The sequence below is a fragment of the Aplysia californica genome, unplaced genomic scaffold, assembly GCF_000002075.1.
Source record: "Aplysia californica isolate F4 #8 unplaced genomic scaffold, AplCal3.0 scaffold00575, whole genome shotgun sequence".
Taxonomy (NCBI): Eukaryota; Metazoa; Mollusca; class Gastropoda; order Aplysiida; family Aplysiidae; genus Aplysia; species Aplysia californica.
This window is the reverse complement of record NW_004797845.1, coordinates 424,194-442,983: the sequence shown is the minus strand read 5'-3', so window position 1 is coordinate 442,983 and position 18,790 is coordinate 424,194. Positions and strand designations below refer to the sequence as shown.

General features: G+C 38.7%; 1 protein-coding gene across 3 annotated transcripts in view; it reads right to left on the bottom strand.

The window, feature by feature from the left end:
* The window catches only part of LOC101861231 (E3 ubiquitin-protein ligase UBR2), a 74,195-nt gene extending 60,914 nt beyond the window's left edge, over positions 1–13,281 (bottom strand). For 2 of the 3 annotated variants that reach the window (XM_005107099.3, XM_005107100.3), the window contains exons 1-4: positions 13,155–13,281; positions 6,435–6,594; positions 3,298–3,566; positions 2,426–2,504 (exon numbers count right to left, since the gene is read on the bottom strand). In XM_005107099.3, the coding sequence (XP_005107156.1) occupies positions 2,426–2,504; positions 3,298–3,566; positions 6,435–6,485 (399 nt within the window). In that variant the 5' untranslated portion in view covers positions 6,486–6,594; positions 13,155–13,281. Of the gene's footprint in view, positions 1–2,425; positions 2,505–3,297; positions 3,567–6,434; positions 6,595–9,569; positions 9,662–13,154 lie in introns of those variants that run through there. The other variant, XM_005107101.3, reaches the window with a different exon arrangement.
* Positions 13,282–18,790: the final 5,509 nt, after the last annotated feature.

Genomic DNA, 18,790 nt, shown 5'->3' with positions numbered 1-18,790 from the left:
ACTAAATAACTTTTTTTCCCCGATTGCCATGGCTAAAATGATGAAGTAGGCACAAATTATCTTGATGTGGTGTTTTTTATACACAAAAGGACTTCCTATCCTCATGTCTCTCTAAAAAAAAAAAAGTCAAAAGAACTGGGGCAGTTCTATAGCAGGGGAAGATATTTTTGTTTTAGTAAAAGTTTTACGGCACTTTCAACACAATTAGGTCATGGTCGTAACTTCAAAGACAACAAATGAAAGTAAAAACAAACCAACAGAACAGTTCATACCTGAAAGTAGACACTAACGAATGTATTTTATTGGACAATGAAAATTCTCATAAGCAAGGAAAGAACTTTACTATGTCCCTTGGCACCTTCTGATCTCACAAGAAACATAAGCTTTGTTGGACCAAAGCACCCAACACGGCACAGACCATGCTTAGCAATGACAACGATTGTCACTGCTATTCTTATCCATAATACAACCCTATTCCCTTCATTCTGGGCTTAAATTACTAGTTATCAGAGCAGGCAACTACTCGTTTGACTGCTGAAGGATGGCAATGTGAACTGAGTTTGACCTGACTGACACTGAATTGCTATAATTTCACAACCACAGTTTTGATGCTATACTTCGTATCAGTTTTCAGTTGCATCCACAAATAAAAGAGTTGAACTATGTTTCTCTTTGCAATAATTATAACTCTTCAGGTAGGTGATCTAAGCTTGAGAGGTCCCAAGATTTTTATTTTTTTAAATCCCACCCCAGAATCAGGCTTGCAAAAAAAAAGTTCATACCACAGAGACACATTTATCTCAACTAGAACAACTCAACGAGATGGAACATCCGTTTTGCTCATTTCCAAAAGGCAGAAATCCATCTTAAAACAGTTGACTCATTTATAATTTGAATTTGAACATTTGAGCTGGGCCTATTCAACTTTATTACTCAATGCTAATTATTTTTCCCTGCTAAAGCTTTTTGAAGCCCAGCAAAGCTATTTGAATCACATTTAATTTCTACAGATAATGGATTTTCGTCTCATTTTTCTCAACTTGACAAAAAGTTAGAGCATGTCTATGTCTCAAATAACTGAGACATTGCAGAAAAACTTTGTATTAATTGATTTATCAGACAGAGTGATGAACAGAGACAACAAGAGTTATAAAACATCCCTGTGAGATTTATTTCCCTATCACTCATTAATGATAATAATAAATGCATTTATGTAGTGCATATCCAAGCTCTATAGCATGCAATATGCCCTTTTCAACTATTATTACCCCAGCAGACCCTAGAACATTCCAAAACATTCTCAGCTTCCCGGGAAGCACACAGTGCAATATTCACTAGTCACACCATGAAAAGCTTAAGGACCCATGACTCCCGAAGTGTGATGGATAGCTTTGCAAACCCAATGAGCTCCCCTACCCTATTCCAAGTTCAAAGCAGTATAAGTGGTGATGTGACATGATCATATTACGGCTTATAATGTACTGCAGGAAAGGGGCCTAAAAAGACACCCCCAAAAAAATAATATTAGCAGCCACACTTGCGAGATCCATTGGCACCTTAGGTGGTTTCAGTTTCAGTTTTAGTAGAGGTTTTACGGCGCTCGCAACTGCAAAAGGTCATATGAGTGCCAGAAGATTAGAGGTGTTACAAGAGAGTAACAAACATAAAAAAGAAGAAGGGGAGATAAGAGCGATAGATGTTTGATAGGAAAGAAGGAGCAAACCACACCAGAGCACCCGCCAACCACCCACACCTTAGGTGGGTACGTGTGGTGGGAACCAATAAAATGAGAGATAATAAACTGCAGCCAATCGGCATGTGAAAAGGCAGACACACACAGAGCTGAGAATCACTGGCTTGGGCAAATAGTTCTGGATAAATTGCACTGTGAACAGTAAATATTGAATAACAAACATAGCTTAAAATATTAAATATAAGAAGAAAAAAACTCATCCCCATGCCCCATGCAGTATTCAAATAGTACAAATAGTGACTTCACACTTCAAAGAACTTTGATTCCTCCAAGTTGCACAGCACTATTCAACATCAGTTTTTCTAAAAATGAAGTTTTGAAAGTCTCCTCACTAACACAAAACAGAAGGGCTGTCCATCATTACGAATTTGAAATTGATGGAATCTTAACAATTCTTTTTCAATTTTTAAAATGTTCATTACTAAAACATAAGCTGAAGGGTGGACAGCAGCCAAGAGCGGTTATAAGAAGCAATGAAATCCACAGCATAAAAACTAAACGTTCTCTGATACTGGAAATGTAACAACATGTCTACAACTAAGTACAACACGGATTTCAAATAAAGAATGGTGAACCATTTGATGTATCCAGAGGCTCTCAATTGCTAATATTAATGTTGTTTATCTTTCAAGTCAGTTCAAGAACCAAATCAGAAAAGCAACATACACTTACCCGATATCTGTGGTTTTTATGAGTGCTTTTCTGGAAACATGTGATGCAGAGAACACATGTGGGGTCATAGGCACAATCCCTGGGAGAACAGACAAATCAATCAAGTTCTGTGAAAAACAGTAAATAACATAATTGTCATAGAATGAATGAGTTCGATTCCTTCCTTGTGACCTCTTAAAGGCAATCCACTGGATACCAAGCTTTCCTCTCTCTACTTGACAACTTGGATGGAATATATCTTTGTTTACGTTGTAAGGTAGTGAAGGCAAACTTGTCCAAAACAATTTTTGAAACCCCAAAAATAACACAAAACCAGAGTTTAATGACAAAGGCGGTTTTAAATTAGGCAGGTGGAATTCAATGTATGAGCATGGGTGTTGGTGATTTTCCCCCATAGTTTTGCAGCTGGAAGACTATTTTCATTCTGATGATATGTTCTTCTATGCAAGCCAAATTGGGGTTTGCTTTTTTGTTGTTCTTTTTTGAGTAAAATGAAGCACATTGACACAATAACGGTCATTTAGTCTTCGGAAAAAGCAAGAGAGAGAGACAGAAACAAGAGACAGAAAGTAGTGAAGTAGGACCTACCAGTGACACCCTTCGGACACCTACAAACTGAACTACGTGAGAGATCATCAAAGTCTTCGAAGTGAAGATAAAGAAATCAATATGATGAGCCAATGCTGGGACAGAACAAGACTGGCATACAGAACCAAGAGTGAGAGCAAAGAAGTATGTCCAACTAGTTGTGTCCTTGACCCACCTGCTGAGAACTAGCAAGGGGCTGATTCTGAAGGTGACAAAATGGTAAGAGATAAACAACAAGAATACAAACAAGGAACAAAATCAACACCTATTTTTTTTATTCTCACCTGCAAGAGTAAGTTGGTTCTCCATTCTTAAAGTTGTGTCCGCATAGCTGTGAGGGTTTATCCATATGGCCTAACTTCTGAAACATAATCCCAGGGTCTTCCTGACACATGAACTCCTCCAGGGGATGGAAGAGAAACTTCCGGGCCCGGCGCTCCTCTTTCTCATTGTCCAAATTGTTGGCATACACGAGAGGCACAAACTCGGCAAAATGTTGGTAGACCGCCTGCTCAAATTGTTCCTGGCTGGTCAGGAGACCATTTTTCCATCGCTGAAATGACACAGGATTAACTTATAATTTCTATGCTTGTTGGTTACTTTTGAGCAATGAGAAGCTTACTTGGTTTCCTCATCATACAATTTCAATGTGATCACAACTTGATCCTACTTTGTACTCCTTCATGTTTATTTAACAGCAGAAAGCAAGCTTTCATGGACCGAACAGCAGTCTTCATGCAGGACATCTCAAGTCAGAAGCTAACTATCCTATCACAAAAAAACCCCTAAGATTTCAGGTTCTTTTTTTTAAAAATAACATGTTGATCTTCATGAGTTTGTGTACAAATCAGTTCACATGCATTTCCCTCCTTAGAGAGCAGAAACTAACCAGTCATAAAAAGGTAATAGATGAAAGAATGAAAAAAAGCTGTTTTATACAGAGCATGACAGTCTTTCCCATTGTTGACTTTCTTTGGTTCTGAAAATGAAAATGGGATTGCCTGAGAACATTTCATTCCTATCAAATGTCTGAAGACTGAACAAATTATACAAAGTCATCTCATCCGTTCTCTCTCCCTCACTTCATTTTCCTTTACATAACACCATAACTACCTACCAGACCTACTCATTACCTAAATCATTATCAATAAGCCAGAGCACAAGGGATAGAGCCAAGGTCTCAACAAAGGTCTATCCTTAGGATGAATAAAACAGGGTTTGTCTAATTCACAAGTACAGTCAAACCTGTGTAAGACGGCCACCCATTGTCAAGGAGAAAAGTGACCGTATAAGACAGGTGGCCGTCTTAGGCAGGACTGATCAAGAAGAAGAAAACAAATTATTCCTATCAGAGGTCACAATCGAAAATAGCCGCATTGTTGTTTTTGTTGTTGTTGGTGGTGGTTTGTATTTTGTTTGTAATTTTTATTTTGTTGCTGATTTCGCAAAATGGTGACAATAAAACGAAATGTATCAGACAAGGAAGACCGAGTGCGAAGTAAAAACAAACTCCTGGGTCGCCACCACTCGGAGAACGAGCGACGTTTCTGTCACAAGTTCATGTTGACGTCCTTTGTTACTTTGTTACAGACTGGGTAAACAGTGACCACTCATCTTGCTTACGATTTGTGTTTCAGTTCTGGGCGGGGCTTATGGGTTATGAGGGATCACACGCTTACCTCACCAGCAGCTGAAAATTGGTAGCTATTGGTCAACAGTAGGAGGGGCCTACGCAACATGATCGGTTGGAGGGACTACCAAACAACAACAACAGGGGATTGAATTATGACGGCTCGCCCACAACGCCAGGGGCCAAAGCACAATTTATGACTAAACGAAATGGAGTCACTAAGGTGGCCGTCTTAGACGGGTGTTATTGCTTAGTGTGATAGGGGTTGTGTGTTGAAATAAGGTGGCCGCGGCCGCGTTGGACAGGTGCCCATTTCACACAGTTAAATTATATAGAAAAAACGCAAGGGGGGAAACGGAAAGTGGCCGTTTGTACAGGTGGCCGTCTTATAGAGGTGGCCGTCAGGGCAGGTTCCACTGTATTTATATGTGCTCTTACTATATTACTCCACAGCAGAAGTCTTAGAAGAATTGGGTTTCCCAAACCTACCAACCCCTTTGTGACCAAAAATGGGAGAACATTTCAATTTCATGCGATCTTAGGTCGATGAAAGACAGCAGTAGCAAAAAAATTGAGTTCATACGACATTAACACCAGGACGTTTTGAAAAGCGAAAAAACTCTTGACAAATTACATTTTTTTCAGAGTGCCCAGTAGGCCTTGTTCCCAAAAAAGATGACACAAGACAATTTTTCCCCTACATTAGAATTAGAATGCATCTCCATTATTTAAACATTTAAACAAATGATTTGATTTTCAGGAATTATCAGTTCCTAGCAAAAGTAATGATATGTAACTCAATACATTTTCAGTGATTCTAATAGACTAACCAAAAGAGTAAGGAAAATTAAATATTCAATGCAGGGGTCTGAAAGCTGAACTGGATCGAAGGGAAAGCATTCTGGTGGGGATTCAGTGGGGAGGCCCCTTTGAAATTGAAATTTAGTGCTTTTAGAAAGTTGAAAATGGCACTTGGGTGTCTGTTAGAAGAGATAGCCAACAACGCATAACACCTATTTTATTCACCACAAATTTGCCTTAATTTATCTGTTTTCTTTATCTACATAATACATCTGGTTATGTTAAAACCAAATCCCCTTTGTATTGCCACTATAAAATTCAATTCATCATCGACAGTATGCAAAATCTAGGAACATCACTCTAGACAATACAATCCCGCCACCAAGCCTTTACCTCATCTTCCTTAGTTTAAAAAAAAATTAAAATGTCCAAATGTCAACCTCAAAGCACCGTTTCCACTTATTGTAGATTTTGATATCTGTGTCTTTTAATCCATCTTTATCCTGCTCCCGTAAAATACAGTTTAATACTCACACTGACAAATTTTATCTCAAGATCTAGATAGAGTTGAAAAAGATACTTTCTAGTATAATGAATTTCTTTCTAAAATCACAATTCACTGTTCTTTTTAGACAGAAATAATTACTGAATGAAAGCAAGGAGGAAATAATTATGTACCAAAATTTTGTCACGTCTAGCCAGACTTAAGCCGATTTGCATGTGAAAATTTTAATGGCAAGTTGATATTATGAGCCGCAAGTACAGAACTCTCATTATGTACAGATTTCTATTTATAAAAATGCTGAATATCAGAAGCACTCATTTCTTTTTAAAATCAGTCTCCTGGAAGTTAGAACAAACCAGTCATAAAAAGGTTATAAGATGAAAGATTTTTAAAATCTGTTTTATACAGAGCATGACAGTCTTTCCCGTTGTTGACTTTCATACTACTTTATAATTTATACGATACATAGAAAAGCAACAACAAACCTGTATCACAGCCTTTTGATCAAACACCTGTACACCTCCTGAAGAGTCCATTCTCACAAACAGTTGAAAAAGTTAGACTTTGTCGGAAACATGAGTCCCCAGTTAGAAGCAAAAGTTCTCAAAGATCTTGTCTGATGTTAAACCCAACAATTTAGTGGACCTGAAAGAGAAAATAAAAATAAATAAAAACCAACCATGGAATGAAGCAGTAGAACATTTCGCCATACTAGGAGAGGATGTGAGGCAAAACGTGTAGCTGGACAAAGGAAATGATTAAATAAAATTTTAATTTCAATAGTCAATCTTGATGCTTCCTCTTGATGCTCCAAAGGTAATGTCAAAGTTTTTAAAGTAGTGTCCATGCTCTATCTAAGGAACCTGATGATGAGATTCAAACCTAATCAGCTGGATGTATGCTTCAAACTGAGCAAGATTGACGGTACCGCTAATATATATATATATATTACTAATCAATTTGGCAAAGACTACAGTGGCTTAGCTTTTGTTAAAAGAAAAAGAGAATATATTATATTAATAATACACATGAAAATCAAAGTTTACTTGAGCTTATAACAATGGGTTTGATCACATAAGATAATCAGATGCCAAGAGTATAGAAAAAAACATAATTCATACGCAAATACTCTCTCTCTATACTAATTTACACAGTACAATAGAGGTAAACAAAGGACAGACCAACATTACGACTTTTAAGCCTTCCTTCCCACGTTGAAAAAATATAGGTCCTAAAAGGAAAACACTGATTGTAAAAACTGGAAACAAATGCCAAATTCTTTTAGCCTGGAAATTTTAATTTCAGATGGGACTGGGAAAAAAAAGACATCTGAAGTTTAAAACAGCAAGTCAGGTATTAAAATGTAAAAGACAACAAATTCTTTGACATCTTCAACAATGTTATCCCTTGTTGCTATCAAAATGGTGTGTGAAAATCAAACATCACTATAAGCATAACATAAAAAGATCACTTCGTGAAGTCGCAACTTCGACAGCTGCACTTTAAGCACATGACTATCGAGTTTTAGACCGAGCCGAGAATATATTGGGTAATAAAAGTCAATTCAAAGAGACCAATCCAAAGTAAGGCAACCAGAAGTTATTCACTCAAACTCAAGTGCCTAAGAGCATTAACAACAACTAAATATACTCTACACAAGTGGTTTAAGGTAAGAATTACCCAGGTCTCAAATTCTATGCACACTGATTAGTGTATTTAGGTACCCTCACTTTCCAATGGGTCCCAAATCAGCATGGCCCCACTTAGCTTACAATGCTAGCAGAGCAATCAGCGGGTCTCATATATTTCTGCAGCCAAAGTATGTATGTGTGTGTCAGTTTGATTCAACTAAACGTTTGTGGTCTACTTCTGGAACCGTCTGCGTTGATTCGAAACTGAGGCACACGTCTCATTTGGAACACGTAAAGTTGTCTATTGATGTTAATCCAATAAAATTTGAGCAAAGTGACGCACTTCTAAAACATGATGAGGAACTCGAACCGATAACCAGGACATAAGACTTCCATTTCTTTATTTAAAAATCTTCCAAGTGACATTATTTTTACACAAAATGTTATTCCTGATAAAAATAATTCTGTTTGATGGTCTTAAAACCATTGTCACTGTCAAGTGAAAACTAGTTCAGGAAGGAAAAAATTTGAGAGCAAACCATTTGGAAATTCTCCTAATACTTTTTTTCCTTTCAAACTCTATATCGTTCATGATAATAACAATAAAGTATGGATTATTCGAATGGGCATTACCGCTCATAATAACTTATATATCAATTTTTATGAGAGGAGGTTATTCATTCCTAAACATATTTATTGTGTTTGAAATAAATGATAAGGTGTTATTTTCCTCAACACACCCCTACGATATTCACAGGTGACTGCTAGACTACTGAGTGACCCTGGCCGGTGACAACCTGTGGGGAACGTACAAAGAAATTAGTTTTATCAGTTGATCAGAGATGCATCTGGTAAAGCCTTCAGATTATGAGTTAATACTACTATAATAAACAGAGCAGAGCTACACAAAAAGGCTATTAAAAATGTACGTCACCACAAAGGCACATGAATCATAAAAATCACTCGTTAAATTGATATCAAATTCAGTTCAAAAAAGGAAAAAGGAAATTATGCTGATGGTTAGGCTTTAAAGAAACCCTAGCCCTACAGTGGCTACGCCTCTATGGTTTATAAATTGTTAGATAAGCACAAGGCTACAACTATTATTAGCCTACTGGTGTAAGTAAACTTCTCTACTTAAATAAATGTTCCGCACTACACGGCAGCTAAAATCCCACTGAAAGTGGTACTTTAGATATTGACCGAGCCCCCGTCAGACCTTCCACACGAAGGTAATAAATCAGTGTCAGTCGGCCATTCCCACGCTTAAACCGCCACAATAGCGATGCCCGCCGCCGTGCCTGTGTAACTCTGTTCCGGCAATTTTTGTATCACGTTCCCTCTTTATTTCTCCAGATCTGATAAACCTAGAAGCCTGTTTAACATCTCATTTTATAGATCACTGTGTCAGCGGGACACGAGGAATTCCCCTGGCCACGAGTTCAAGACCCCGTAACCGGGGTCAGATTACAAGATATGGCGCGCTGGCTGTCTGCGAACTAAAATACTGCTTCCGAACAGCCGTGACTAATTACTGATCGGTGCAATCTTAAAATTACCTTGTGCATTTTAACTATCGCATACTATAATTGTACAGCAATCTTAGGACTGCGCTGCGTTTTAACGATCGTTATAATTGTATCATTCTTGTGAGCTCTTCAGTTTCATGTCAATTTTAATTTTAATTTTCATACTTTTACACTTTTGAAGATATAATAATTATATGTGAATGTTCCTTGATGTGAGTAAAAGAATACAGATGGAAGTGAATTTTTTTTTTTATTATTTCAAAAATATACAATATTAACACAATATCTTCAGATTGCAGCCCAATTATACGATCATTGAAATGTGCAAGACAATCTTAAGATTACACCGAACGGTTATTAGCGTGGAACATATATTATATAGATCAGATATAACAATAAGTGGCATTTAAATAGATTCTAAAGTGCCACCTATAGAAAGGGTAATTGTCTTTTATCTTACATTTCCTTCTAACCCAATGCCCAAGTCCTCCGGCGCCCATTGCAGATGGGATCAGGTTGGGTCGGGTTGATCGCCCGACTCGTTGCCTGAAAACAAAAGCGATTGTTTTGCGTTCGTTTTTGAGGAGACATGTCGGGCGATCGGTTTGTGCAACGATAGCACATGCGACTAAACATAGAATAACACAAACTATTTTTAGGTAAGGCGGTCACCTTGTGTGATGTCAGACCGGGATACCCCCTCCGATCACGTGCAGTGCTTGCACCAGCTGAAGCTGAAAAGTAAGAAAAATTCTGCCAGGGGTCTGGGGGTCGCACAGGCCCCCAGCAGGGTCCAGGGACAGAGTCCCGCCGGGGGTTCAGGGGGCGAAGCCCCCGAAGAAATTGAAACGTAGTGCTTTTAGAGGGGTGAAAATGGCATTTGGGAGCCTGTTTGAAGAGACTGCCTACAGCCCATAACATTTATATTTTCACCAACATTTTGTCTTGTTTGATTTCTTCACCAACATATCTTTCCATTGCTGGCAATGTTTAAAAGCAGGTTCCCCTTTCATTGCTACTATAATCCAATTAATTTGTCGTCGCACCATTGATGGCAGGCAAACCTGGGAATAATGAATAGATGTACCTTCAAAATACAGTTGCGCAGCATATACCCAATTTTTTTTCTCAATTTTCACGTCTGAATATCGCCAGCCACAGCCTCAGAACATTACTTCGAATTCTTTTTGATTTTACCTATGGCTGGATCGGGCCGATCGCCCAACTCGATCGCCTGAACCTGAAAACAAACACGTTTGTTTTTGAGGCGATCGAGTCGGGCAATCGGCCTGATCGGCCGATCCCAGCCGTAGTGGGCACCCCGTAGGCGACCGATTCGGGCGATCAGCGCGATCGGCCAATCCCATCCGTAGTGGGTACCCCCGTATCAGCACATATATTTCTTTCAACTTTCATCGCGGCCCTTATTGCGTTCACGTGCCGTAGAATCTTCGCATTGATAATTTCTCTAGATCTAAACAAATTTGCAAATAAAGTTCCTTTCAGACAGTAATTTACTAAGATCACAAGTCAATTTACTTGATCAACGCGCAGATTTTCCAGCCACAGCAACAATCCGAAGACAGACAGAAGGAATGAGTGAATGATAGAAAGGAGGAAATTGGCACAAAAGGTACGCCAGATTTTGATCCATCTGCAGGTAAAAAAGTGTACTGCCGACCAACCCGCAATGAATGCATGGGACATAGCGGAATAATGACCAATAGCATGAAATGCGCAATCTGGCAGGTTTCTATATCTTTAACTTGTTGCCGAGAAAATTACCGTAAATATCCGTAACTTATGCATGACGATACGAAGGTAAGTACGGAATTTCGGCAGTCCTGCGCTGTCGCAGTTTTTTTATGGAGGGAGTTGATAATGATGGAGGAACAAGTACGGTACTGGCAGAAAGTATGGATTTCTGTAAAAATACGGAAGAGTGGAAGCACTGCACGTGACTACGTGATCTAAACATATCCAACCGCATGGCACCAAAGATCATGTATACCTACATTGGTGAGACGTTTTTCCAGGAGACGTATCGGTAATGTGATATGATGCGGTGCTCCGATGATGCTGCTGCTTATCTCCTGGCATCTTTACAGCAATTTTAGCGCGCTTTATTGTCTTTGCGTTTACCGTGTTTCAATTTCAAGCATCAGTGTTCATACCGTTCTGAGCATCAACGATCTAAGCAATCTTCCATCACCAGAGCATGGCTGACGTGCTGCAGTTAGCCGCAAGTGTGAAATTTTAGCGTGCGAAACACATTGGTACGGATTATAATAGGTCAAGATGCTGACCCAACATGTCGTTCCATGCGGTATCTCCAAAGATCGTGTAGTGAGTAGTGTAGTAGAGAATCTTTGGTTTCTCCGCAATCTTCTAAAAATAGTCTGTGGGTATCTCAGAATGTGATGACATCACATTACTAAAATAAGCAGCCAATCAGGCAGATGCGTCTTTACATTTAGCTGCATGTCACACGATAGCCGATTTGAGCCCTCAATATGGCTAGCAAACCGACCCGACCCAATCATTCATACCAATGGGCACCCAGTATACAAAAACATTGCTGATTGCACTGCAGGCAGGCTAAATTGTGCTAGATATCTAGATCTAGATCTAAAAATCTAGCAGAAAAGATCTGAGTCAACATACTTTAGGAATTCCTGTTAAAATAGCCTAGGCCTACTTTGTTTTGAGTTCTTGCTTGTGGCATATGATAACACATGATGAACAGTCCTGATGATAACAGCAGTTTCGTGATGCAACAACCATTCAGTCCTGAATCAGATAGATCTCTAGATTCCAGCTCTTATCCTGCGTCTGTGCCCAGATGCGTATCTTATCAGCAACCGATTGCGTCGGACGTGCCGGGCAGGCCGCCGGAGTCACTCAGTGTGTACTGTTGGTGTACAGCCCGTGCGCCGGCAAACGTGTGTTTTCGCCATGAATACCGAGGGAGAGTGTTAACTGATGATGAAAATAACGCTCTATCCTTCATAGCTTTCTATTTATAAAGTGTTACAAACACATGAATAACCCCCTCTCACAAGCTCATAAGACATTACGAGTAGTTACGCCCATTCGAATAACCTTTCTGGACGCTCTTCTTGTTGTTATGAATGACCTGAGGCTGAGGTTCGAAAGGGGATAATTTAGGTCAATTTCCAAATGTTTTACACTCAAATTGTTCTTTGTACCTGCGCAATGGTATACAAAACTATCAAATAAGCTTATTTTTTATCAGGTAGTATCATTTCATACAAAATCAAGCTCATTTGAAATATTTTGTATAGAAAAATGGAAGTCTTTTGTTTCCTGACTATCCTTTTCAGCTCCTCATGTCTAAGTGGGTCAATTTCTTCTATAATTTCATTGGACGAACATCTAGAGCTACCAACTTGGCATGTTTTGAATGAGACGTATGCCTCGATTACGAACCAACGCAGGCGGTTCTAGAAGAAGGCCACAAAAGCACACAAACTCAAGCAGACTGACGCACACACACTTGACCTGCGTGAATGGGGATCCAACTCGGGACCCGAATGACACGTACGAGGACGCGCGCTGCGCATGCGCTGAGCCAGGAGCTACACTGATTCGGGACCAGAACGTAGGCGAGGTGCCGAAATAGGCTTATCAGGCTACATAAACCCGGCTCCCGCAGGATGAGGGCTAGAATACAACAACACTTACAACACTACACAGAAACACTTACAGTACAGTCACACAAGTTACGAGAAAACAATTCAACATACTGATCTAGATCTAGATTCTAGATCTAGACTAGATATCTAGATTCTAGAATCTAGATCTAGATTTAGATCTAACTAGATCTAGATCTAGAAATCAAGATTTCTACCAAGGACCAAACTAATAAACTTCTAAAAAACTGTAAACAACACCCATCATGATAAGACATTTTTCCCCTATCAAACGTTTATTGGGTTTTTTTTTCTCCAATTTACACGGATATTTTGAATGTAATGCCCAATTAAAATAAATAAAATAAGAAATCATATTGTAACGTGCTTACAGTTTGATTTGTATCCGCTTTTGATTAAAAATAAAGTCTCTATTTTCATTCACTGCTCGTTGTTCTTCTTACTTATTTAGTCATTGACTAGGCCCAGTCAATAACCGGAAGTAGTGAAAGGAACTAAATCTAGGTCTAAATAAAAACATAAACGGTTGTTGACAAGCTTCTCTTTGTGGGGATAAACAGTACAGTATAGGCTACATCTACAACAATATTTTATATAGACTTATAATAGTGGATTTCAAGACCCGTATGGCCTAGCGCAGTTTGTACTTGAGTTTCCAAAATTATATTACAAAACATACCCCACTCTTTTTATTTGTTTCGTGCATATTCTCTTTGAAGTTTCACATACTGTCTGAGTCTTCGAGCTTTGAATTCAAGATTCGAGGCGAGATGGTCGAAGACCCAGATCCTCGAGCAACAGACAGTAGGACTCTTTTTATTTAATAAACCCTATCCAGTATCCGTACGCCCAGAGCCCGTAAATACCGAGACGGTGCAATCCTTCTTCAGCCTTTGTGCGCTATCGAAGAATCGAGGTCAACGACTGTGCGCGTTGCTCTGCGCATTAATGAGCTCACACCACACACGCAGGCAGTGTTACTATAACACGAGCTGTGGGGTGACAAGTTGACCACATTTTAGAGTATTTTATATCAATTCATGAGTCTATACGTTTTTAAATCTAGAATCAATTGTGGAAAAATATGAATACGTTAAGATAAATTTGATACAGTACAAACTGCTGTGCAAAGTTTAGGACATTAACCCGTTAAAGAGATGTTGGAGGACAAGTTGCGCCACGAATTTTTTACTGCACTGTAAAACTGTAATTGTAAAGATCATCGTGCAGTGTGACGTTAATATACACTGACTCATAGTCCACTGTATTGCATTTGCAGGAATCGCCTTTGTTTTCAATTACATTTGGCTCCTGGAGCATTTTCAAATTTAGATTCTGTCTACTGTGCACTCTGTTCATCAAAGGTTTAAAAAAACCAGCTTCAAACAAACCAACAAATACCACAAGTTTAAAACTGGCTTTTTCAAGCCACCTTGACAATAATGTTCAAACTGTTTCTGGCTGATGAGGGTCAGGTGCCTTGCATGGGAAGAAGAGGAATCTTCCAATATCCCTGTACAGTCCTTGCAGACTAACATCATAAAGTTTCTTCAAAGTGTATCCTCTACGTCAGAAATTTCATTTTTAAGTGCATTGCATCTTTAATGTATTGCAAAATTAAACAACATTAACAATGTGTCTGTGTTCTTTATCAAGGTCTACCGGAATTGCAACTATTTTTTAACTGAAATTCTTACTCGTTAGATTTTGATTTATCGAAAAGCTATCCACTGCATCCCTGCAACTGCTTGAAGGCGATGCGATCATAATTTTGTCGGCCATTCTGTCTCTTCAAACGAAAATGTAACTTGTGTGTGGGTGGGGGGGGGGGGGGGGGTCTGGATTGTCAAGAAATATGTCCACCTTTTCCTCTCATGGTGATTGAGAACAGATGTTCAAGTTCATCTTGATATCACTGTAAGTAATCCCCCATTGCAGCTCACAATGTCTGTCACAAGACCTTGCAAAGCAGTGATGGTGTGGATCCACTCACTGACTCATATTAATGCTTTTGTAACTTTCTTTTTGTCTTCAGGGCCATACTTCATGAATTATCTTTCAACCACAGAAGTGTCTGCTGCAAAAATTCATGGCGCTGCGCTGTAGTTGTGACTGGGTTACGATATTCGAGAGAGAATGACACAAGTGACCAAATGAAAACGCTGAAAAGATCATAAAAGTCATTACAAAAATCAGATATAGCGATGTCAGACAAAGGATAAATTCCGAGATAGGCCTACATATAATGTCCCAATTTAATTGCTTTTGATACACTGCGATTAAGCACGTGCACAGCCAAACAAACCCTTGTTATCCAAAACTTGACTCACAGTTGGTTAACTTGGGTGCCACCCTGAATAAACCTTTAAGGCACTGTCTTTTTCATAGAAATTTTCAATAACTGCCCAGCTCGCAGTATCATCATGATGATTAGGCCCTCAGAAATTGTGGTAGATCAACAAATTGTTTCTAATTCTTAATTAAGTGTGGAGGATCAAACAGGACTGATTTTATCACCCTCGTGATAAAACAAAAAAGGCTTTTCGGGGGTGAGACCAGGCGCGGTTCGTCCTTTGAGCACGGTCGTGCAGTGCCGCCCAAAATTGTTTAATGTTCTTTTACGTAAAACACCCACAATAATAGAATAAAAGAAGCCAGAAACAAACACTAACCAAATATCATATCAAAACATGGTCCTCGCTGGCGTCATAACTGTCATTTATGTGTCTATAGCGCCGTGAAGCATCTACTATGCCATGCTAAAGTCCACGCACTTTAGCTAAACATAATAGGATATTCAACAGTGTAACCTGACCTATAAATCACTATTGGGGATATCCCAAGCGATGACGACACTCGTAGCGAGTTAGGCGGTGCATTAATATTAATAAGACGGCACATCTCAAATGTGCTCCTGCCGAATAGTGCCGAAACATAGCCCGCAGTAGGTAGTCTAAAAATAAACGCGATAGACCGTGCGCTATTATCTTTGCCAAGATAATGTGAGCCCCGGAGCAATCCAGCGGAGTGCTCAAGCGAATTGTGATTGGTTCATTGTCTGTCTTGCCACTATTTTAAGTGACTCTGTGACCGCTAACCTGAGGGAGGTGAACGTGACGGCCCTATGAGTTGTGCCTTTTAATGGTTTTGTAGTGGAGTAGTGAAAGTTATTACTTGAGGGTTCAGTTCCAATACAGGACGAACGAAATTGATGTTTAGCTAACAAACAAATTTAGTACTAGAAATCAAAGCAACAAGTAAAAAGAATAAAAATAAAATTCTATGCCATTGACTCTTTTCAGCATGCGATAGCTTAATGTGCACGCACAGAATTCTACACTTATAGAAGCGGAACTCCCTCTTCGCGATCGCCGATTCGCTGTGAGGAATTGAAACTAAAACATGGCGGCCAGTTGAGGGCACCTTTGGCTGCGCCGCACAGCGAGGCTTCGCGTTGCTATGCACGCTGATGCTAGTGGTAGGGCTTGGAAGACACCTTACATTAAGTTACATCAGTATTTTAAAACTTTCTTCGAAGAGGAAATATAGTGAAATAGTCTAGTACATTTTTACTGCCAACAATATGTCATAATTGGCAATGTTACAATGTTTTTGTATCTGTATTGTTGGTTTGTTGTTGTTTTTTTAATGATGGGATGGGATGGGATCTAGATCTAGATAGATCTAGATCTCTAGATCTACTACTAGATCTAGATCTACTAAAGATCTTCACAATCACAATACACTTGATAATAACACTAATTATGAACATTAACTCTGTTGGAAAAGTATCTAGATATAGTCTTGATTAGTACTAGATCTAGATCTACGATTGGAGAATGTGTCGGTTGCACATAAAATACATAGGCCTATTGTACATGCTGCCAAAAACACAAAAATGCAGAAAAGGCCTCTAAATATTGTTTTACACATAAAAGCCAATAATGCAAAACAAAGTAAATAAGAGTGGAACTGGCATATTATGTTTCCTGAATATATGTTCAAAGTCATTTTCTGTGTGTTGGGAGTGTGATTTCTAATGCATGAATGAGAGGCTCATTCAGATGTGATAATGAAGAAACTTGTGTCTACAGTCACAACAGAAAGAGTTCCATGGCGAGTGATCACTGGTCAAGGATTTCAGAGCTGTGTGCATTTTGAGAAAAATGTATCCCCATACTCTGGATCACATGTCGAGGGGATGGGCTTGTCCCCCTGTAATCCCCGCACACAGTAAACAAACACATATTTTGGAACACGAACAAGAAAAAATAAGTGGTCTGTTGTTACGGATCAAATTGAAGTCCTGTTTCAATTCGATTAATTGATAAAAGTGCGTATCGCAATGCGTTGGCCACCCCTGCCCTATAGGCCTATATGCTATTTAATAAATACATTCGTCAGACCTGGAATCTTTAATGCCCGCACACAGTAAACAAACACACATTTTTAAACACGTATAAGAAAAAATAAGTGTTGTCTTGTTACGGATCAAATCGAAGTCCTGTTACAAATCAATTAATTGATAAAAGCAAGTATCGCAAGGCATCGGCTAACCCAGCACTATTACGCTATTTTATAAATACATTCGTCAGATCTGGAATCTTTAATCTTTAATTTTTAATCCCCGCACACAGTAAACAAACACACATTCATGAACACGTATAAAAAAATAAGTGGTCTCTTGTTACGGATCAAATTGAAGTCTTGTTACAATTCGATCAATTGATAATAGTGCGCATTGCAATGCATTGGCTAACTCAGCATTATACCCTATTTAATAATACATTCGTCAGATTTGGAATCTTAAATTATAATCATAATTATATGTGCCAGCGCGTGGGAAGTGAAAGTGAAAGGAATTGAAAATGCTTTCAAAAACAAAAACATAATTAAAGTAGGACTACATGTGCTTATAAAGGCTCAAAAAGGTGTATGGATGCGGAAATTAATGTTTCGGACGAAAATAATACGCTATCTTCACTACTGTAGCATGCGGTCAAAAATTTGATGCGCAACTTATTATCAAATATCTAGGCTACTGAACTATCAAACACCTAGATCTAGATTCTCCTACTTTTACACAATGACTTAGATCTATATCAATTCGTCTTAACCGATGAGTATTTTTTTCAAACATTTGTACACATCTATAGGTTCTATATTATTCTAGAAATTTCTTTAAAGAAAATTCTTTAATAAATACTAGCCCAATATATAAAAAAAAAAATCCCAGTCAATGGTTTCTACAGATTTTTAAAAAGTTTATAGCTGGAGCTAAATCTCTTTTAAAAGCAAGTCCGTCCTTTTTTCTACTTCTGCTGGCGACATAAAGCTAATTATTGAACGCATGTTTTGAGAACATTAATAAGATCTAGTGAAAAAATATGTTCAGTGTAAAACAAATTTAATGTAATAAATTTTACTACTAAAAAACTACGTAGGCCATATGCGTATGCAAAATGTGTGTGGGAAGCTAGAAGTGCTTTGAATTTTTTAAAGTTCTGTAGATCTTATATATATCTATATAAACTCTGTATGTCTGCTTTTTCTGTTGTTGCACTCCAAAACACAACAATTTAAAACCTTAATTCCAATCTCTAGTTGCACAGTGAATTCTGTAACTCAAAATTACAAACTGGACAGTAAATGTTCCACTTTTCACTCGTTTGTAAAAGCCGCTCTTGCTTTAAAAGCTATAGGGATACTTCCGAAAACGATAAATAGTGCCCTCAAGACGCCATTGTTTTCGGTCTTCAATTCCTCACAGGTCACGTGGTACAGTTCCCGTTCTATAAGTGTAGAATTCTGTGTGTGCACGTCAACTTTTTAGGTCCCACGAGCCGCCCCTGGGTGAGACTTAGTTTAGTGTTCTAAAACCGTCTGGTTGTATGTGCCTTGGTCACATGCAAGCTTTCACCTTCAAACCAACATAATATTTAAAGCTTTTAATGGTCTCTAACAATGGAACAACCAGCTGCACTTCCCGTACCCGGTGCGCGCTGAT